At 40.6% G+C, this 23,280-nt stretch overlaps 1 protein-coding gene across 1 annotated transcript in view; it reads left to right on the top strand.

The window, feature by feature from the left end:
• The window catches only part of LOC136447227 (corticotropin-releasing factor receptor 2-like), an 86,207-nt gene extending 63,146 nt beyond the window's left edge, over positions 1-23,061 (top strand). The window contains exons 2-15 of the mRNA XM_066445945.1: positions 1,498-1,576; positions 9,043-9,157; positions 9,920-10,036; positions 11,050-11,153; positions 11,736-11,842; positions 14,078-14,198; positions 16,114-16,267; positions 17,803-17,863; positions 18,394-18,457; positions 19,040-19,128; positions 20,028-20,087; positions 20,844-20,982; positions 21,854-21,895; positions 22,284-23,061. Coding sequence (XP_066302042.1) covers positions 1,532-1,576; positions 9,043-9,157; positions 9,920-10,036; positions 11,050-11,153; positions 11,736-11,842; positions 14,078-14,198; positions 16,114-16,267; positions 17,803-17,863; positions 18,394-18,457; positions 19,040-19,128; positions 20,028-20,087; positions 20,844-20,982; positions 21,854-21,895; positions 22,284-22,346 — 1,281 coding nt within the window. The 5' untranslated portion in view covers positions 1,498-1,531 and the 3' untranslated portion in view covers positions 22,347-23,061. The remainder of the gene's footprint in view (positions 1-1,497; positions 1,577-9,042; positions 9,158-9,919; positions 10,037-11,049; positions 11,154-11,735; positions 11,843-14,077; positions 14,199-16,113; positions 16,268-17,802; positions 17,864-18,393; positions 18,458-19,039; positions 19,129-20,027; positions 20,088-20,843; positions 20,983-21,853; positions 21,896-22,283) is intronic.
• Positions 23,062-23,280: the final 219 nt, after the last annotated feature.

Raw genomic sequence — 23,280 nt, 5'->3', positions numbered from 1 at the left:
ACTAATTAGATGCGAAAAAAAGATGGGCAGAAAAAAAGGAGTTCACTTCATTGTAAAATCTAAGTGGTCAGAAATGTGTTTTTTAATGACTGAACACACGGAGCATGGTACTATAAATTATTTATTTTCTTCTTCCTACTTGACTTGGTTAGACTTTGCAGCTCAGGGTTCGAACACATTTGTCAAAGGAGTAAGTTTACGACAAAATCAGCAAGTTTTACGACATGAAATGAAGCATTGTCCGACATTAGTATCCGATCCGTCTTTTTTTCAATTCACGGCATACATAACCTCGTTTGTAGCTTATTTGTACGGCTTAGTAAGGGTGTAATCTTTTTGTGGAAATGGGCGGAGATCGATGCACGCGTGGCTGTGTGATCCTGTGTGGGTGTCATCCATAGAATCAAGTCAGCGCGGCCTTCCTGTAATGAACGTCCAGCTTTGATTCTTGTCATCATTGCTGAAAAGAAAACCCACTCGCAGCATTAGAACTGCAAACAAGCTCCTCCTAGTACTTTTCAGGCTGAAAATTCAAACACAACATTTTTCAAGTCGAGCTGCATGCCACAGGCTATCCTTAATTTGTTGCCAAACTTTGTAGAATTGCGTTTCGTGGTACCTCTTAAGGCTGACTTGAAAATCCACGCTTACCATCGGCAACTAGAGTTCAAGTTTGTAGATTTCAGGACAGACAAAAATAGAATCCTCCTCAAACGGTAGCTCAGACTTGTCATGAGGTGACTCCCGCAGTCCCATTATGATCTTATCATTAGGCCACAGCAAGCCATTTTTATGGATGACATCAGCGCGCTCATTAATTTTCGCTTGATTTCGAAATATAAAACAAGAAATTTCATTGCCCTCCACTGGTGGTCAACATGCCAAAAATTGGCAAATATGTCGTAAACGTTGACAGTCTAAGGTGTTTCATTGCATATGAATACCCAGTGTAGTTCCTGCCCATGATGGTATGACAAGCTGTTTTCTGCGTTTAGATAGTTACTTGAGCTGTATACACATCTTCAAGAACAGTTTAATGTTGACAGTCTAAGGTGTTTCATTGCATATGAATACCCAGTGTAGTTCCTGCCCATGATGGTACAATAACAAGCTGTTTTCTGCATTTGTTCTAGCAAGGACATTATATGATCCTGATCTCAAAATTTGAAAATGTAGGTATCTTGTTTTTTTTGGCCCGCCTTGTTTTTTTTTCTCGCCCTGTCTCATTAATTTTGGAGTCTGCGGAGGATGTCATCCATAACATTTACTTGCTGTGGCCTTAGTGTAGTTAAAAGATGACCATCTAGCTTTTTCTAGCCGCGCTAGCTATATATATATAGCCGCTGTCTAGTCGGACACCTGCTTTAGTTTCAAAGCCAGCTCTTCGTGGTGCAGTTCATGTTGGACCGTGAATCCCTGAAGAGAGAGAGAACACGTGTCACATACATTTCCCTGATATCATATCACAAGACGTAAACGTTGACTCTTCCCATACAGGAATCATCACGACGGAGAAGGCCTGAGCAAGAAGATGGGCAGATTGCGTCTTCTCAGCTTTGTCTGGATACTTGCACAGGTACGAGACTTAACCATACAGGTCTAGATCTATATTGATATTTTCTATCTTAATGTTAATCTAAATATGATGACATGAATCTGTATCTGTGTCCATGTAGTCAGGATAACTGCCATTCGTGACACATCAGCTTCTGTATCTGTAAAGCTGGTATAACTTTAATCGCCTTTTTGCATAACGCGCTAGCCTCGTGGGTACGCGGCGCGGCAACAGCTGGTTATATTACACTAAACGATCTGTCACACCTAACCTTTACATATACACGTCAAGCTGTGAGAGTTTTTTGAAGCTGTCTAATGAGGATGCCTTTACAGTACCATGTTGACGAGTTCTATTCTACGATAGGTGCGATGATACTTGAGGGCATGGCTATTTCTTGTTCTTACATGCTGGTTGCTGACTTTTAAACGTGAGAAGACCTCTGTAATCTAACAACATTAAACCGTGTTTATTTATTAAACATTACACCGTCTTCCCAATATAATAGAGTAAGGCCTAGGGAAATCAAACGCCATATTTTCCGATTACGGTCCCAATACGGTAGGTAGTGATTACCTTTTTTTAAAGATTTCGGCCGAATGATTGAACAAATACAGTTAAACAATGATTAGTTGATCGCAAATTCCTGCCCGAAGGCTAATTGCAAATAACATAGATAAAAGAACAGGGTACAACGTAATTGTCTATTACTAGTAAAGGGTTTGACCTCTCTTTTGTACGCAATGGAAGACGTAACAATGTTAAGTTAAAATGCACCACGACATCAATATTTTGAATATGAAGGGGGGCTGGGTCAGGTGGGTTTGTTTTTGTCGTATTTTCTATTGCAACAAAAATGAGGAGAACATATTACAAAACGATTCTGCAACGTTAGTTGTTGTATGTATACATTATCCGTTACTGACATTAGCAGGTCCTTACAGCAAGGGGCCAAAGGTCTAATATCACATCCATTCAAGAACAGCGTTTGGCATTTGATGATGGATCTGAGTGTGAAGCTTTTAGACGTTCTGTGCATACTCATGGTACAAAGCAACATTTGAAGAGTTCATTTACGTTTTGTCTACGTATACCTGAACTCTTCAAATATTGTTTTGTACCATGAGTATGCACAGAACGTCTAAAAGCTTCACACTCAGATCCATCATCAAATGCCAAACGCTGTTCTTGAATGGATGTGATATTAGACCTTTAGCATTCGCACAAAATGTACTCGACACTCATCTGTAATGTTTTCCGTTACTACAGTAGAGACCGTTATAAGGACGTTGACGTAAGTCTGTGTTTAGTGGTTAAACTGTAAAGTTCACTGCTATACATCTCCGTACCCGTGCGGGTAGACTTGTTAACCTTAGGGCATCATTTCGTAAACCCATATCTCAAGTCTGCCAAGACGATAAGAAATATGTAAGCAATAGTAGGCACCAGAAGGCCGTGCAAGCGTAAATGTCAATTCGAGTTTGGAGTCAAACGAAACGAAACGGAAGCTGTGCTGACATGCAGCGAAACGCTTATTGCTCTCATACAAAGTTTGCAAGATTGCTTGGAAAGTAACACTTGAAGGAGAATGCTACAGTTGCGATAATTAATGCCAACATTGCGCCGTACATTCACTAATGTCAATTTGATTTTTGAAGCAAACACTATATCGACATTTAGCCTATCGCTATCCTACAGTGAAACACTACTTAGCTCGAAACGCCTTTTGAATTTGAAAATGCATGTCTAATATCGTACACATTTCATGCGTCTGATCGCATAATGTCTTCTTTAAGTTGATACCTTCTGAACTTTGAGAGCTACGAATCACGGAGATGATTCTCTCATTTTAACGCATTAAGACTGTGCGAGTTGACTGACTTGGATGGGCTGATTTCTGCTACAGTTATGGAACATTATGTGAACATTACGCCGTACAACCATCCATGTCAATCAGATTTTAATGTAAACGAAACGAGAAGTCACCTATCGCTATATTACAGCGAGCCACTTATCAGCTCGAAACGTCAGCTGTGAAAATGCATGTCTAATAGCGTTCTAATTTCGTGTTTGTGTTCGCCTCGCGGCTTCTTCAAATGGACAGCTTATGAACTTTCGAAGCACGAAGATAACTTCCCCATTACGCTTTGAGATTGAGACTACTTTTCTCATTCAAAGTTCACGAAGTTACTTGATAGTGGCATTCAAGGATGACTTGGATGGGCTCACTTCTGCTACAATTATAATAGAAAATTATGCCAACATTTCGCCGTACAACAATTTATGCCAATTAGATTTTAATGTAAACGAAACGAGAAGTAACCTATCGCTGTATTACAGTGAGCCACTTATCACCTCGGAACGTCTTGCAAACGCCTTGCATGCCTAGTATTCTACGAATTTCGTGTTTGTGTTCGCTTCGCGGCTTCTTCAAATGGAGAGCTTATGAACGTTTAAGAAATTCAAAGCACGACGATAACTTCCTCATTATACCTAACACTTTGAGATTGAGACTACTTACTTTTCTCATTCAAAGTTCACAAGATTGCTTGATAGTGCCACTCAAGAAATGACTAAGATGCGCTCATTTCTGCTACATTTATGATGGAAAATTATGCCAGCATTTCGCCGTACAACAATTTATGCCAATTAGATTTTAATGTAAACGAAACGAGAAGTAACCTATCGCTGTATTACAGTGAGCCACTTATCACCTCGGAACGTGTGGCAAATGCCTTGCATGTCTAGTATTCTACTAATTTCGCGTTTGTGTTCGCTTCGCGGCTTCTTCAAATGGACAGCTTATGAACTTTCAAAGCACGAAGATTTTAAGAAACTCGAAGCACGAAGATAACTTCCTCATTACGCAACACTTTGAGATTGAGACTACTTACTTTTCTCATTCAAAGTTCACAAGATTGCTTGATAGTGCCACTCAAGAAATGACTAAGATGGGCTCATTTCTGCTACATTTATGGGAAATGATGCCAACATTAGGCCGTAAAAACGATAACGTCAATGTGATTTTCAATTCTGCTGAAGAAGACTTAGACCCACAACCAGCATATATCACTTTCCTACAGCAAAATAATTAGATCTGCGAGAATGCATGTGACAACGCATGTCTTATCTTATTCTTTTCACGGCGTCTTTAAATGAACGTTTAAGACATGCGAAGAATGACGATAATTCTCTCATTAAGTAAAACATTGAGATTAAGACTTACTTTTCTCATTCAAAGTTCGCAAGATTGCTTGATAGGAATGACTTAGATGGGCTTTTTTTGCTACAGTTATGGAGAATTATGCCAACATTACGCCATACAACTGTTGATGTCAACTTTATTTATTCATCTATTTAAGTTAACAAGTAACTGATTTCCAAGGGAGCCCTATTTCGAAGCCCTATAGAAGAATCAGATCGACAAGCAGCATATCATTTTCTTACAGCAAAATAATATGATCAGCGAGAATGCATGTGACAACGCAATCTTATTTTATTCTTTTCACGGCGTCTTTAAATGGACAGCTTATTAACTTTTTAGACATTCGAAGCACGAACATAACTTCTTCCATTACGCAACACATTGAGCTTGAGACTTACTTTTCTCATTCAAGGTTCACGAGGCTGCTTGATAGTGGCAGTCAAGGAATGACTTGGATGGGCTTATTTCTGCTACAGTTATGATGGGAAATTATGCCAACATTTCGCGATACAAGCGTTGATATCAATTTGACTTTGAAGTCTGCAAAAGAAGAATCAGACCGGCAAGAAACTTATAACTTTATTATAGGAAAATTGCTAGGTTTAAATGTCTGCCAGAATGCCTGTGACAAGGCATGTCTTATTTTATGCATTCCATGTTTCCATTTGCCCAACGGCTTACATCTTATGAACCTTTCAGACATACGACGCACGAAGTTAACCCCTCATTAAGTAACACATTGAGCTTGAGACTTACTTTTCTCATTCAAAGTTCACGAGGTTGCTTGATAGTAACACTAAAGGAAGTAACCATCAATGAATGTCTATGATGGGCTTATTCCTGCCGCAGTTACCGGGAATGGTGCCAACATTACGCCGCACAAGGAAGAATGTCAATTTCACTATGAAGAAATGAGAGCTGTACCGACAAGCAGCGTACCGCTACATGTATCATATAGCGAAACACAGCATGTAACATCTTAATGATGCATGTTTAATTATCTCCATGAAAAATTGAGATATAGTTTTGGGTGTGTCTGTGTTTCCGCACTACTGTAGTCAGCATAACTCAAGAACCTCTTGATGGATTACAATGATATTTGGTATGTGGGCAGGTGTTGTGAAGCCAAAATCCAAGGTCGATTTTGGGCCCCCTGGTATGTGACCTTGGTACTGCAGCAGAACTTCAATTTTTGTATCTTTTGACCTGGACGTGCTATGGTCTTGACTTTTGGGTGGCAGATAGCTTCTGATGTACTGAAAAAGTTGTTTAGGTTTGGGCCCCCTAGCAGCTTGCTCTGGTTTTATACACATTTCGTGTTTCCATTCGCCTCATGGCGTATTTAGATGTTTTCCTTATTAACTTTGTACGACGTAGTGCGAAGCACGAAGATAATTCCCTTATTCAAGTTACACATTGAAACTGTGAGTTACTTTTTTCATTCAAAGTCAAAGCGTTGCTTAAAAGTAAGTCTTTAGGAATGTCTTGAATAGGCTGATTTCTACCATTGCGGCATACAACCATTCAATTTAATTTGATTTTGGAGTTAAAGAAACGTGAACCGTAGACTATCGCTGTCTTAAAACGAATTACTCAGAATGGAACGTCTTGGAAATATAAAGATGCATGCGTGTCTAATACTCAGTACCCATTTTGTGATTTTGCTGGCCCAAGGCTTCTTTAAATAGACACCGTATCAACTTTTGAGAGCTTTGAGAGCACGTAGATAATAAGTTTCCTCATTGAAGTAACACAATGAGACTGTGAAAGTAGAGTAAGTTTAAAGTTCAAGAGATTGCTTCATAGGAACACTTATGAATGTCTTGGATTGGGCTATTTCTGCTAAAGTTACGGAAAATGATGCCCAAATTACCGCGTACAATTTGAAGTAAACGAAATGAGAACCATGCCGACAAGTGCCTTTCGCTATCTGACAGCGACTCAGCATATCAGTCTTGCAAATGTTAAAACGCATGTCTAATATTGTACCCATTTACCCATTTTCCCAGCTTCTTTAAATGGGAACCTTGATAGCTGTTGAGACATGCAAAGCACGCAGATAATTCCCTCATTCACGTAACACATTGAGAACGTGGGAGTTATTTCTCCTATCCAAAGTTCACACGGGGTTGCTTGATACTTACACTCAATTAATTTCTTGGCTTATTTTTGCAGTTTCTGCAGTTATTTGGAAAATTATGCCACAATTACGAAAATTGATGCCAATATTACGCAGTACACCCGTAAATGTCAATTTGATTTTGGAGTCAACAAAACGACAAATGTACGGACATGAAGCCTATCGCTCTCTTACAGCGAATTCGAACGACTTAGCATGTAACGTCTTGCGCATGTAAAATGCATGTCTAATACTGTAACCATCTCGTGTTTTTCAGCTTCTTTAAATGGACACTTTATCGTACGAAGCACGAAGATAATTCCCTCATTTAAGTATCGTATTGAAGCTGTGAGAGTTACTTTTCCCATCAAAAGTTCACAAGGTTGCTTGATGGGAACACTTAAGGAATGTCAATTTGATTTTAGAGTTTTCGAAAGAGAAGTTGGCCCGACAATCAGCCTATCTTTTTCTCACAGTGAAGCCCTTTAATTGAAATGTCTGCCAAATGGAAAAAGCATGTCTAAGTGTTCTCATTTTGAGTTAAACTTTCTGTGCGAAACTTCTTTAAATGAACGTCTTCTGGAAGCTACGCGAAGCTACACCAAGATAATTCTTCCATTTACTAGCCCATTAGGGTGTTTAGGAGATACTTTTCTCAGATTGCTTGGGCAGTAGTACATAAGGAGTATCTTTTATGGGCTTATTGCTGCTACAGTTACGGCCTCCCAGACGAGTGAATGAACGCAGCGGGTTTTAAGTTTTATATGTTCAAAATGAAGTCAGTGATATATGATACAAAATCTGGCTGAAATCCATAGGTTGAGTCGTGCAACTTTCGACGATATCAGTCTCCGGTCATTTTGAAGTATTCTGAGTTTAACTTTCTGTCATGTTCAAGGAAGGTCGTCGTTGGATTTTGATGTCGTAGAATTTTCAAGCAGAAGGAACGACTTTTGGCAAAGATGTACGAAAACCTTTCCCGTAACAAGACAGCTTTTCCCTACGTAGCATGGCACATGCACAGCTATCCCAAGAATGCTGTCTTAGTTTGCGATCGTGCGACGATCGTACGACAATCGTACGACGAATATGACCAGGTCTTTATTATCAATTTTAAGCGTCAGGGTTGAACTACCTGACCTGGTGTTTAAGCCTCACCTTCGTATGCTCCGCGCCAGAAATGTAATTCAGCGACCGTCGTGATTCTAACTTCGGCAAATCATGCAGTTCCACTTATCTAGGCTGTCATTTCAGCTTCTAACTTTAGCTCATAACGAGTTGCCCTACACATGTATGCTCTTCTTTTATTTAGGGCTCAGCTGGCTATGGTATTAGCTACAAATGTGGTGTAACAATCCTCGTGAATAATTCAAGTCATTTTCAAGCTTCAATGTGTACATGTCGTCGTAAATATGGTGAAATCCAAATTACAAATGATAGAGAACATATCTTCCTGACACCAATAACGGCGTTTATGGCTTTGGTGTGTGCTCTTCCTTGATGGTCCAAATACAATATTCATGTGATATGATCCGTGAGCTTTTCGTGCAGTGGGGGGAGTAACTCGATTTATAATCTCCAAACGTGTCCTTGGTGTCGAATTACATTCTCCAAAACTTTACCACAAATAAGGCCATGCTGACCTGATTATGTGGATGACATCTTCGCGTGCATCAAAATTTTTGTCCGTGTTTGAAAAGGCAACTATACTGTAAATCATACAAAGGAGCTCTATAATGAGCAAATGAAATATATGAAAACGGATACTAATGTCATAAAATGCCTATTTTTCATCGTACTATATATAGCGTCCTGATTTTGAAAAGGCTTGAAAGAAGATGTGACAGAACAAACATGAAGGACATATCATTTGGTATACCACGTTCTGTAAGTTCTGTCAGTCGTGAAACCTTCCCGATGCCTAGCGCCTTAGATTTCATAATGACGGTGACTTTTTTGCGGGGCCCAAATGTTTTTGTCCTCACGCTCGCATAAATATTGGAGTCCCCAGAGGATGTCATCCATATAATTAAATCAGCATGGCCTAATGTTTAGCAAAAGGACACATACAACTAGCCTGAACTAGGTTTACAAAAACTCAAATAAAGTGATACACGTATTTACAAATATGATCATTTGATGATGTTGATCTTCTGTCCACAGTTGCCTGTGTGGACCTGTTACGGGCAGTCCTTACGGACCAGGCAGTACACACTGCGGGAAATCAAGAGGCTGTTATGCCTCCATAAGCACACGGATGTCCTCACAGATTCTGTGGGTAAGTTGATGATTATCATTAGTATTAGTATTAGTATCATCATTGGGCGGGCCGACTGTGTTCGCCGCCAGGGGCTGAATTGCGAGGAGATTACAATTGGAGCTTATCATTTGGCACGTATCTAGAATGTTTGCATGGGAATTCACTGCAGCCACCAACATGAAGTCAATTGCTTGAGTCAGGCCTACACATTTGCATAGCCATGATTACGTCACCGCAGGGTAACGTCGGAGTTTAACCGTCCAATTCGGTAAACAATATTTACGCCATATGCCGATCAAAGTTAGACATCCAGGTAATACGATACGCCAAATAACAGTTACTCAAGCAACTGGATATGATTTTCTATTTGGCGTATCAACTTCATAGTCACCTATATATATATCCTTATCTATAGGAGTACGGTCTTAATCTTAATCAACTACAGCATGACAATCGCGTACTGCCTCTATCGAAATATAATTTATATGTGTTTATTATCATTATTGATGCCTGACTTGACTTATATCATTAGATGCAAAGATATGCTTTTCCGGGAAGCGTTTTGTTGTTGTGGCCGTTTTTCCGGGAAGCGTTTTGTTGTTGTTGCCGTTGTTACTATCCGTACCTTATGTCTCTTTTATTAGACCTGTGATTTTTCATTGGCGACGGTACGGCAGGGGTGCGCATGCGCGACATAAATGTCTCAATTCTAGGCTTCTGTCACAGTCGTGTGAGTGCAAAACCCTTTACTGTATACTGTGCCCCATTCTGTCTATCCAGGCTCGATGTGTAATTCCTCATGGGACGGTCTGACGTGTTGGCCACCAACACCGGCAGGGAGAGTAGTGCACATGTCCTGTTTCACCGAGCTGCGCGGCATTCCATACGACACCAGTGGTAAGGCCCCCGTTCCTAGAGCCGATTCGGCCGTCCCCCATCTTCCGACCTCTGCCTGGTTTTCTCATGCAATGACTCTTAACTACCTCACACTTTCCCAAATGCTGAGTGAAAGCAGAGAAAGCAGTATGTACCATTTTTAAAGTCTTTTTAAAGTCTTTCACCGGGGATCGAACTCACGACCTACCGTATGCAAGGTGAACAGCCTACCTATTAGGCCATTGCACCGGTCTACGCAGAGGCGTCCAATAGTAAGCTTTAAAAAATATATAGCTAAAGGAGAACGACCGCAATGGCGTCAGTGAGGTTAGGTTCAATATGTAACTCAGACGGCTAGACTCCCCCTTAATCTGTTTGAGTACCAAGTCATGATTGTATGTTTAGCTAATGGCAATCCTGCACACAACCAGATAACGTTTTACTTACACCTAACACAAAAGCTATTGAACTACGCCGACACTTACCCATAGTTCCCCGAAGGGGAAGAAGACCACGTCCTATCTTAACGTCAGATCAAATCAAATCAACGTCAGACACATGTTTACGTAGGTTGTAGAACGATGCAATAAAGTGTTGCTGTAGTAAACCTTATGAGAGTGGACGCAGTCCGAGCGCCCTATCTAAAAAATACAGACGCCATCATTAGTTTACATAACGCCACTTCTCCTCAGGCAGTCCCTGGTGTAGTAAACTTTGATATGTTTGTCAAAAAGTTGGATAGCGGTCTTATACTTAATAGCAGTAATCCATCAATTTCCGTCGTGGTATGTGTTAGTATGGTTATTTTGCAATTCATAACTGACTGTATTTTCCTATCAAAGACCTTATAGACCAAACAAAAGATGAAATAGATACATAGGTGTATATTGACATGTTAATACAGTGACGTCAGTCTTCATTTTATATTGAATTGTTTTTTGGCTGGGAATAAATGATACAGTTATTCTTAAGTAATGCAGGTTTGAACCATACAAAGGTTCGTGCGGCTAACTTGAAAGACATTTTGTTTGCAGAAAACGCAACCAAGCTCTGCCAGTTGAATGGCACCTGGGCAAGGAAGGCTGACTACAGCCACTGTCGTCCGGTCAACAAAAATTCCAGTGTAGACGACAGTAGTGTAAGTCTTCCTCTGTTGTTCACAGTATCACATTTCATCAGCCATAAACAAAACATACTGAAGCAACAAATATGATACAAAGGTACAAACTGCTTTGCTCCTCTTATGAACGCCCACTGCTGAGGTCCAGTCAAGTGTATGCATTATGGCTCCGCTGGGTGTGTAGAGATCAACCCTACCTACCCTGTTTTGAAGTTGTCTAATAACCCTCGCTGCCTTGGTCCTACACATTACTACGGTACAATGGTAATGACTTTAATTACTAAAATACTGAGTTTCGTAGATTGATGTTTAAAGTTGATTTCACGTTGTCACGAAAATGTTGAATGTTCTGGTATATTATTACCAATTTGCACACAAAGGATTACAAAATAGTGCAAGAGAGAACAAACAATTGCATTAGCTAGTCTTATAGTGATGAGCGATGGGAGCAATTATGAACAATTATGAAATCATTTCATTTTACCGCAGACTGTTGATAAACAAAAAAGAATTGATACAGAGTATATCCAAAGGCCCGTAGCAGAATACCTAATGCTATACCAGAATTTGAAAGTTAACGGTTGCATCTTCTTCTTTCAGAGACACTGGGAACAACATCTGGAGAACGCCAAACTGCTGCAGGACATCGGACATGCTCTTTCCCTCCTCTGTCTGGTCTTCGCCTTCGCGCTGTTCGCTTATCTGAAGTGAGTACGTAGGAGTGTTGAGTGCCCGTCGATAACATCCCGGCTCTTTGAAATGATAATATTTTATTTATTTTCACTGAAACACTACAAAAAAGTCAACGTGAACATTGTTCTCTGACACATCAAATGGTATTTTCTAAGCTTATCGAAACCTTATAGCAAAAATTATACTGGCAATTGTTACGGAATGTCTTTACGAAATAATAGCCTCCATATCGAAAACCATAAATAGACTGGCAAAGGATTATCCCACACAATCTAAACAATACCACAAGCGCGTCCAGACGCAGATCTGGAGTTTGACTATGGCCGGGTTTACACACACGTTTTGGGTCTGATAAAAACAAGCAGAAATGATCTTATCTCAACTGGTAACAGTCTCATAGCTGAGCTCCCGGTTCTAATTAGTGAATAAATAGGAGGCCCCGGTTCAATCCTGGGAGTCTTTCGGCAGGGAGGTAGCTGTGGGTCCCGTTTTCTAGAAGGTGTTTCGAGCAAGTTAGATAGCTTAACTAGTTGAGCTCCAGGTCTCAATTAGTTATTAAGTGGGAAGCTGGAGGTCAGTCTTTCGGAAGGAGGGTAACTGGGGATCCCGTGTTCGAGAAAGTGACTCGATCACCTTAAAGAGAAGGGTTAGCAGCCCCTCCCTGTAAGAATGTAACCTGCTACTGAAACCGAAAGGAAACTTGGTGCCCTGTGTACCAATAGACATTATAAGGTGAAAAACAACAGCAAAATGACCTTGACAAGATCGATTATCCTTTTATACGGTGACGTTTAGCCGTGTTGCAAATCTAATTGTTTGCATCGCTGGCGGTAAATTAGAAGCTTATCATAGACATCCACTATGTCACCCTCTAAACATTCTAGTATAGTTGTAATCCTTTCACATTGGTTCTTCTGAGTGATATGTACGACACCCATAGGACGACTTGGTCACGTACTTAAAAGCTCGTGTTTTGCAATTCCATATTTAGCAAGTTTGAGTGGAAGAAATGGGACAAGGACTAAAACACAAGCATCAAATTTAAGACAAAAAGTCCAGCAGAAGTATTTCTTGTAATCAAAATGACTTGTGAAAGAAATATGTCTTTTTTTTTTAGATGGAGGGAGTATTTAACATGCCTCCGTTTCATAGTCGGATGAAAATGCAAGGCAGAGTCTGGGTTTGGAGCACATCAAAGTCTTCCCCCTGTGCTCGTATGATAACACGGTTTACAACATGATAACAAACACATGGCCGGTGTCATTTTTACGTCTGCCCTTTTCATTATCTCCCCTTTGGTGGCCCGGTGCGCTGCGGCACAAAATTTCTTAATGCAGTATTGGGCAAGCAGCCAAAATGACACTCAAGGAACACCGATAGAGTAATATGTACTTTGTGGTCGATAAGACAAATTAGTTGAGTAAGATATGACATCTTTTCGAAAGCATATGCAGATGTACGCTTTCATAGTCCATAATGGTATACGTACTCATCGAAGTCTTTTTCATCTATGACACTAACCATATAAAAGTAGGATAAAAATGCAAACAAGAAATCCATATGTAACATTATGGTGTCTGTAAAGTAGATATCAAAGGTATCGTTACTTTATGGTACTTTTATTATGAATGCAACAGTATGCTGCTGAATTACCGGTACATTAATGCTAGCTCTAGTTCTTGTTAGGGTTCATCAAGTGCCAAATGGAAGGCCGGTATAACACACTCATGTCGCAGTAGTTGGGACGATGTTATGCATTACAATGCAGGTCCTACTAGATATTGAGCACTCTGTGCGATAGGTCCGCCAAACAAGAATCAATCGTGCTTTTAGGTAACTCAAAAATACTAGTACATGTACAAATAATCAGTCTTTGATGGACATTTTGGTCCAAATGTATTGTTGTTGTGTAGTTCACCTTGTAGTGAACATAAGTTTCCCTGCTGATCCAGTAGAAGGGTAATATATTTCTACAGAGGGATTACTTGCCCTTTCTCTTTAACGTGTTCGAGGCACCTCCTCGAACAGGACCCCGATTTCACGCCCCTTCCGAAAGACGTTTTCAGCCCCAACCGAGATGCCCTTCGGATGATGTCAACCGGGGTGTCCCAGTCAGCAACCTATTGGAACAAGGAGGTCAACTGTTTAGGCTGCTACTGCCAGTTGAGCTCTATGGACTATGAGTGCAGTTTGATATCTTTCCTGAAGAAAGTATGATCATATGAGTATGTAACCTTTTTTTCGATTAGGAGCATCCGCTGTACGAGGAACAACATCCACTGGAATCTGGTGGCGACCTTCATCCTCAGGAACACCAGCTGGTTCATCACCCAGGGGGCTCTGACTGTGGAGGCAGTGCGGGACAAAAGCGTCAGTAGTATAGTTACCTCCGTGAAAACGGAGGTATTGTTTTTGGTCTGCATGTTTGTTTGTCTTGGTGTGTGTCCTTCATCCTTAGGAACACCAGGGCACTCTGACTGTGAAGGCAGTACGGGGCAAAAGTGTCAGTACTAGTTACCTAACGGAGGTAATGTTTTTGGTCTGTGTGTTTTCTTGTTTGTTTGTTTGTTTGTTTGTTTGTCTTGATATGTTATCCACAAACATTTGAATTGTAGAGTGTCAGGATGTGTGAGGCGTCACCCGAGATTGGCAAGATGGGGAAGTTTGTTGGACCCGGGATTTAGGTTGCATAGGCAGGAAAATGCACATACAGAATTAGCTAAAAATCCACAACGACAAATAAGACAAGAAATTCAGTAAAAATTTTGAAGGAGGTCAGGGATTTTCGATTTTTTAGTCCTTTTTCAACATCTATCATCTAAAAAATATGCCTCCTGAAACATAATTGTAAGACAAAGGTATTTCACAATATGGCAACGACTCAACTTTGTTTTCATGCAGTGTTGGCAAGTAATTTTCCTTTACAAATAGATAAAAGGTGCTGTCTCTAGGATGTCCAACCTATTGTGCTGGTATTCGTTACCCCTCATGAGTCACTGGAGTATCAAAGGGCAAAGCAATTACTTGTACATGGCCGGCATGTTGCATAACAGGGCAGGCCCTTTGCCATTCTTGTCGTAACATGCTCATCTTCCCATGCAACATCGAATTCCCTGTGTGCTTTTTTTAGATCCAGATCAATGATTGGGTGCATGACTCCAGTATACGACGTAGATCAGGTGGAAGTAATGTAGTCTTCTGGGGACAATATCTTCCGCGGGGATAGTCACGAAGTCTACATTGGATTTGGCCGCTGACTATAGCTCGTCTTACCTTACTCCCCAAGCAAAGGTTGATTGGGAAGATCATCTGATGATTACCTGAATCACAATCGTCCCAAAGACCCCGTGACGTCATTAGGGAGAGCCGGCCTGCGCCCAAACGAGAAACTTGGGATTTTGAACATTTGCTTTCTACGCCATCATTGTGTGGCTTGTAGCATCTATAAAGATAGCCAGAGAAAAGCTCTTAAACGTCCCAAGGAATGACAGTAGGCTACAAAGGCTCAGAAAGCTAAAGATCCCCTTCCCACCTTCGCGTTTTGGCACGGGCTGACTCTCCCGAGCTCCGTGATGACGTCACGGGGTGGTGGCCAGACCCAAGTGCCCGCATACGGCGCCATTTTGAAACGGCTACGTATACGGGAGTTGTCACGAAGAACTGGTGAAATACGGTTGAAAATTTGACTCTTGGGATCTATTTGGCATAGTATAGTAAGATTTCCACCCTGACCTTTGAGTTTCCCTTAAACTGTCTAAACTTACCTTTGAGTTTCCTTTAAAGTCTCTAAACTAACCTTTGAGTTTCCTTTAAACTGTCTAAGGCTACACCAAGTAATTTTTATGGATGACGTCCTTCGGAGACTCCAAATCTAATGCGAGAGCGCGAAAAAAAAACAAGAAGGGCCGAAAAAACAAGATGCCTAGATTTGAAATATGATAGTCGACGACACATGTTAGAACACAAATTGAATGAGAGAACACAGTGTAACAACTAACAATTCTTTTATTCATCATGAAAACAGCAATAATTTGAATAAATCAGTTGAAGTTGAACAGTAGTTGTTGTCCTGTCCTGTTTCTTTCCATACCCCATTGATTTGCGGCACTGTCATAACTCTTTGGTCATAGTTACAGGAAGCGGAATTTCTTGTTTTTTTTTCTGGGAACAGACCAAAATCAATGCGCGCGCGGACGTCATCCATAAAAATTACTTGGTGTAGTCTAACCTAACCTAACCTAACCTAACCTAACCTAACCTAACATTTCCTTTCTGTACCGTACAGTGGTACTGCCGGGCAGTGGTGACCTTGAACAACTACTTCACCTCCACCAACTTCTTCTGGATGTTCGTGGAAGGGCTGTACCTCCACATCATGGTCGCGCATGCGTTCAACACAGAGAGGTTCGACCTGTGGGTCTACGCCATGGTGGGATGGTGTAAGTATGAGGGTAGTACGAGGGTGATTCTGACGTACCCATTCCTGGCTATTGTAGGAAGCTTAACGTTTATATGTATGATCATATATACATATATGCATAAATCACATGGACATTTACATCTCTATACTCCACATAGTTGTTTTAAAGGGATGGTGTACATATATGTAAGTCCGAACAGGCTTTTCGGAAAATTTATCAAGACAGTGCAACTAATTAACTTAAAGTTACAAAAGCATTTGCCTCTACTAAATCGAGCTTATTGTTTTTGAAACTATAGATCAGGGATTCACGAAATAGAAAACACTATCATTTAAGGTGATAGAATAGACGGAGCGGAAACATGGTCTAAATCTAAATCTAAAGCTATAGTTACGATCATTAAAACTGCTGTGTAACACCAATGTGCAAAAATAAGTTTCAAAAGTTGGCAGCTTGTTTTTGGTCAATTAAATTTACACGTTGCAAAGCATCGCGCGAACACAGGTAAAAGGACTTTGTATGAATATGTTTTTGGTTTTGTACCTGTACATTGATAATAATCGAAAGAGACACTGGTCTCACAGGGTCTGCATTGGTGTCCGTCGTGAGGGACAAGAAATACTGGACAAACTTTATCTAGTATACCTCATCGGAGTAATACGGATATGAGATGATGATATATACATATGTCTACGGTAGATTTAAAAATTAATGAGATCGCTTCAGTCTGGAACTCAAATCGACTACGTACTGTCCATTAACGCTGCTGGATAATGTCAGGACCGCTTTTTGGCGCTTGGATAATGGCCACAAATGGCTATTGTGGAACAGAAATAATGGGATTGTGTGTTGTGACATACAGGTGTCAAGCCAAATGTACTGGTACCCCGTGGTTTCTGATCAATTATTAACATATACTGGGAATGTTAGTCATTTATTTCGTAGAGTTGGTGTCAAAAGATTTCGATTATTACGTCTCCTGGTGCGCAGGGTAGAACTCTAGGCTCATACATTTTTAAAAGTAAGCAGCAACTTGAAGATATTGGAGACTGTGGAGATGTATCTAACAACGAGTTGCGTTGTGAAATGCAACTTCGGAGCGATATCACGAATCCAGTTCATTGCACATAAAGTCTATGTGGCTAACTTTTTGCTGTGATTGTAAAAGAACTTATAGTGGAACTAGAAAGGTAACATTTGCAAGCAAGTACATAATTTCCATTTTCTCATGGTCTAGTCTAACAAACTAGCTACTTCAGTAATAACTCCGTTTTCTTACTCAAACACATTCATATATATATAGAAGGTAACCAGCCCCTCCAGCTCTATCCTGCCACTTGCTGCATTATGCAATCAGACGTCTGCTACTTTAACAGTAACCAGTAAAATTATTTGTTAAAGTCATCACAATAAATGCCGCACTAGACACGACCCTGCTATCTCTACGCACTCGAAGTGGTCCACGATCTCCTGGCATTATACATCAAACCGATCCATCACTGTGCTTAGTAATAGCTACAAATGTATGAAGATGACTTACATCATTGTTCTAGGTGTCCCCATTCCCATCATAATAGCGTGGGTGCTGGTGAAGGTCTTAATCCAGGATGAAGGGTGAGTGATTATTCTGTTTACTGCTTCTTGCGTCTTCCACAAAGCTAGCAGTGAGAGTATGACCACAAAGCGAAACAATGGAGAATAATTCTCGAATCTTCTGCAGTCAGCCGACTTTTATCTAACCTTTTACCTGGAAGTACTATTTACTTGGCCAATTTTGAAGTTAACACAGACGGTTACAATTTTTAAAAAAAGGGGCGTGACCTCTACGTTGCTTCGTGGGACACCCTTCGGCTACTGTGTCTTTTTGGCACGACCGAGCCCTGGGATTTTTTTTAAACTCAACCCGAGGACCCGTTAACAAATAGGGGCCGTAAGCTATTCGTGAGAACACCGAGAGGTATCCCCCCCCCCCCGGTATCCGGCAGTCCACAGGGACAAATTTGTGGCTTCGGGGACCGACCGGGTCTATCTCTTCGGGCAACGGCGCAATTGTGACCAAAGCATTACTTGACTTAGTACTTACATTACACAAGCTTATTGGAATTACTGTGACCCCACTGATTATCAGTGTCATGTCTCTACAGGTGCTGGGCTGCGTCAAACTATTACGACTTCATCTTTCATGGACCGATAATCCTCATCTTACTGGTTAGTTGTGTTATCTTTACTCAAAATCTTCAGATTCGGTCAACCATGGCAGTATAGCTTCTATCATTTTGGTAAAATAAGTCTGCTTGTCAGTTTCTATTTACAGATTTCTGAATAAAAAGACTCTTTGTACACAACCAAGTATTAATTCAGCCGACGTTTCGGTGACCATTTATTTCCTAAGACTGGATCACATTGCTATAGTATAGGTGTAGCTGCTTACAGATGCGGTCACCAAAGTTTTATATACACACATTCCTTTAGGGGCCGCAGTGCAAAGCGAACCAGTCAGAACTGTTCTGACAAAGGGGACAGACGGTCATGAAACGTCGGTTGATAATAATGATAATATGTTTATTGCAAGTTCTTGCCCGTAGGCTAATTGCAAGTACATGTAACATGAAAGAACGGACAGACAATATATAATAATACAGCAAGTAACTTTTCTAGTCTAAATACTAACACTTAAAAACACTCGGTTAAAACACTCGGTTGTATACGAAGAGTCTTATTAATCAGTGAATCAGTGACTTACTAACCTGATGAAACTATTCACGTAATACTATGTACAAATTACTGCAGGTAAACTTCATCATACTCGGTAACGTTGTGAGAATACTGGTCCTGAAGCTGAGATCAAACCCTGAGAGCTCGGAGGCCACTCACTACAGGTGGGGCGCTCAACATCCGCTTGTCTGTCCAATAGTTTACCCTCATCCATACGGTCATAATGATCTGAGGCTTTACCCTTGTAGCAAAAATTGATACGCTGTTTTAAAACAACCTTCTTCTGGTTATTGTCCACACATTTTTTTCAACTTCGTGTGTATCCGTATTATTTACCCGTCAAATAAGACATGGTGTTAAGATCCCCCTTTCGGGTCTTGCGCGTACTGTGTGTTTAGAAGTTCTTATCTGTCTATGGTCTATACTATCTGTCAGCATCCTTTTCATCATGTCTGCTCGCCGTGTCTTTTTTGCTTGCAAAGACTGTATTGTAATCTCTCTCCAAGCAGAATTGTAGAAGATACAATCGTAACGTTTCTCATAAAGCTCGACTAGTAGAAAGGCCCGCTACTCTTGGGAGCTGGGGGACTAGAGAAGCGCTACGGCTTGTCTTTCTACATCTGCTTGGAGATTGTATTCTTGATTAATGTACGTTCTAAATATTCTACTACTCTAAATCAGGTATCTCACTGGTCCACGCCTGCTTGCCACTGCTTGGGAAAGACATTCGCCAACTGGCTCACCACAGGCGACAATCGGCTCCAATTTGTCGGCTGCACGGCGATTACAAGAAAGTCACCTTTTATTTAACTTGGGGCTGAAACTAAAAATGTGACATTCCGTTCCGAGCGGCCATTTTGTTTATAGAGGTTACGTATCTTACCCGTGCGTCGCACGTCAGTGTGACCACAAGGGAAAATTGGCAACGATTTCTCAAAGTCGTCCCAACGTTTTGTGGCAAACAGGCGCTGTTCAGTGATATATCTGCTTAACTGACTGTACTTGTAACCTCCTGTACCACTTACTGTGCACTGGTGTCGTCTGTTTGTGTGCACCCTTGTAGCCCGAACAGTCCGGGAGGATCGGCCTCGCCACGCCGCGCCTCCTATAGGCTGCGATACAGGTACAGCAGGCCCCTTTCTATAGGTTATCCAACACTTGATTAATTACTTGGGACTTCGTGTAGGGAATGTATGTGCAATGATACATTACTATGAGTAGATGTAAGGCTGTAAGGTGGAAATGGTATGATAGGATATTTGGAGCATTGGATAACTGGTTTGGCTCTGCTCCGATGTTGTAGACATGCCAAAAGTCATGAATCATCATGACGTACACACATGTCTCGGCCTTCGGATACTCATTTGCAACATGTTAGGTGGAAGTGGTGTAATGATATATTTGGAGAATTGGATATCTGCTTTGGCTGTGCTCCAATGTTGTAGACATGCAGGAAATGATGACTCAGCATACCCACACATGTCTGGACATTAGGGATACCCATTTAGAGCTGGTTGAAGTGACCTGTTGTGTTTTTGTGAGGATCGTGTCTGTTCGCACGATAACTACTGAAGACATTGATGGATTGTTTTGATATTTAGTATGTAGATAGGTCTTGATAAGACTTCGAAATGATTGGATGTTGGGCCTCCTAGCGGTCTGTTTTGGTACTGAAGCGGAACTTCCGGTTTTGATATCTTGTGCTCTGGACATGCTGTGGCCATAGTTATTGAGTGGTATATATTTCTTGAGAGGGAGAGTTAGTCGTGTGCGTTTAGGCCCTCGAATAAACAGCTTTTTTATGACTGCAGGGCCCAATTTCGTTTCAGACCTTTGAAAATAATAATTCAAGAAGGGACTGTTCTCTGTTGTTTTGAAGCATCAAGGCGGCGAAGGCTACAGTGGTGTTGCTGCCTCTCCTCGGGATCACGTACGTGCTGTTCATGGTACACCCGAGCGGACAGGGCACGTCCAGACTCGTCTTCATCTACTTCAACTCCTTCTTCCAATCATTCCAGGTACAACTTATTCATGGCTATAGCTATACGCTTGTTCTCATTTAAATGTACACATTTTGTAACTTCCGTTAATATTAAGATATGCCATATATAAGGTGCCAAACTGTCGTTTCTAAAAGCTAGCCAGAAAAGTTTGAAGTCGTCATAAAAACGACAGTTTGGAACCTTACATGTAGCAAATCTTACTGTCAGGAACGTCTTACTTCAAACGGTAACGGAAGTTACAAAATGTGTACATTTAAATGAGAACGAGCGTATAGCATTACAATTAACATGTGGTGTCAATGCAAACGTTAAATCTAAATGTTTAACCCTTAACCCTTGTTCGTAAGTGAAAGACTTGTTTGTTTGTTTGTTTGTTTGTTTGTTTGTATTGCATTCCTGGTTAACTGTCTGATGGCGTAACACTAAAGAGTCTTTCAAGAGTTCAAAAGTTTGAATGATTGGTGAACATGGTAGCTACATAACATTCAATATAGACTATGGGGTATGTGACAAACTGTATTCTTTTTCAACGCACGTGGAGGGTTCAGTTATAAGTCTACTACAGTATCTACTGCTTTCTCTGCTTTAGCACTCAGCATTTGGGAAGAGTATGGTAGTTAAACACACACCACTACCAGTGGACTAGCCCCCTGCTGTAGTGACTTGCACAAGTGTGTGGCCCAAGAGCTATAGAAATGGAGTGGGCGCCACCCCTATGCGTCTTTTCAGGACGCCCGGGTCACTTTAACTTAAACAGTATCGGGGTGTAGCTGATTGATTCATAAGTGAAGTGTGCCAAACGCCCGGACGTTGTGCGCGCAATGCCAGCTGTGTGTTCCTTTCATCTATTGTATTATTGTTCACGGCTTCCTTTTTCTATTTTCAGGGATCCTTTGTGTCAATCATCTACTGTTTTACCAACGCAGAGGTAAATATCAATAGTTACTAATTTGCAATATCTTTTATCTATTAGTATATGGGATATTCTATCATTTGAATTGTCAGCATATTGTAAATAATGAGTCGTGTGGTTAGTAAGGTTTTTATGTGTCTACTTGTTATCATATTATTGAAGAGTTGGAACTAATGAATGAAACAAAGTTCGCCCTCAAGTATTTATTACACATGGTATCTATGACGGTCTTTCCACACGGACATGTTTCCGTTTAAATCAATGATACGCGCTTGGCGGCCTCAATAATCTGACTAAATGCTTGCCAAAAATATTGTATATCACATCGGCATTGTAAGATTTGATTGTATCTTTATCATCTCTACTGTCTTTATAACGTTCAGCAATATTCCCCTCTCCACAGATCCGGAATGCCGTCAAACGGCGGATGCACTTGAGTCGCTGCCGGCAGCAGGATTTTGTCTAGTGATCCTCAAATGAACCGTAAAGAAAGTATCTATTTTCAAAGCTTAAGATGACACTCGGTGATTCTGAACACGATGGAAGTCCCCTAGAACATTCTACAACTTGCAGTTAGTCAATAAAAGGGACCTCAGAGGATATATGATATCCATAGTAAGGTGAATACTGTAGAAATTCAAAGAAATGGAGATGTGTACACTTAAACAAAATTTATTCGCCAATCTTTTACACCCAGGGTGACAGTGTAACAATGACAATGAAAATGCATACTTTGTATCATACGTAAATAATGGATATGGCGACATGTATCAATACATTGTGATTATAGTTCGAAACGTGCACGGTACTGGATACCAAGAGGATCTATCTTGTAATGTACCTCATTACATACGGAACATTCCATACAAATATAGACTTATACTCTGTGTTTTGAAGTAGTCCGTTTACAGTTTGTTGTCTATGTTTCTATATTGGAGTGTCATTGATAAGGAAATATCAGATTCCTACGAGGAATGATTCTTATTACGTTTTGTGTTGACCGAATAAAGGACTAGTTGTGTAACGTTTGACGCAGAGTTCCAATGACAGCTGTTTGCCTAACTGAATGATATCTGTGTGATGTTTTTATGGTTTCATTAAGGCTATGGTCATTACCAATTGCCTACTAGAGGATATCATTTTATTTAAGGTATGACCCAACAATATGACGTAGTATGTAACATTTGCCTTGCCTAACTTTATTGATAACGTTTACATACATGTATTATACTCCAAATGACAGTTACTCAAACAACTGGATACAATTTTCAAAATCTTATGTTGATTTTTAGCTTGATTGGCTGTCATTTGGCGTATCGTAAAATGGGTATATCTTACCTTCATCAACCTATACATTATTGCTTGGACAAATATATACATATAAGTCCAGGAAAACAACA

The sequence above is a fragment of the Branchiostoma lanceolatum genome, chromosome 13 (genome assembly GCF_035083965.1).
Source record: "Branchiostoma lanceolatum isolate klBraLanc5 chromosome 13, klBraLanc5.hap2, whole genome shotgun sequence".
NCBI classification, from domain to species: Eukaryota; Metazoa; Chordata; class Leptocardii; order Amphioxiformes; family Branchiostomatidae; genus Branchiostoma; species Branchiostoma lanceolatum.
Note: the sequence above shows the minus strand (reverse complement) of the source record. Positions and strands in the feature narration are given on the sequence as shown.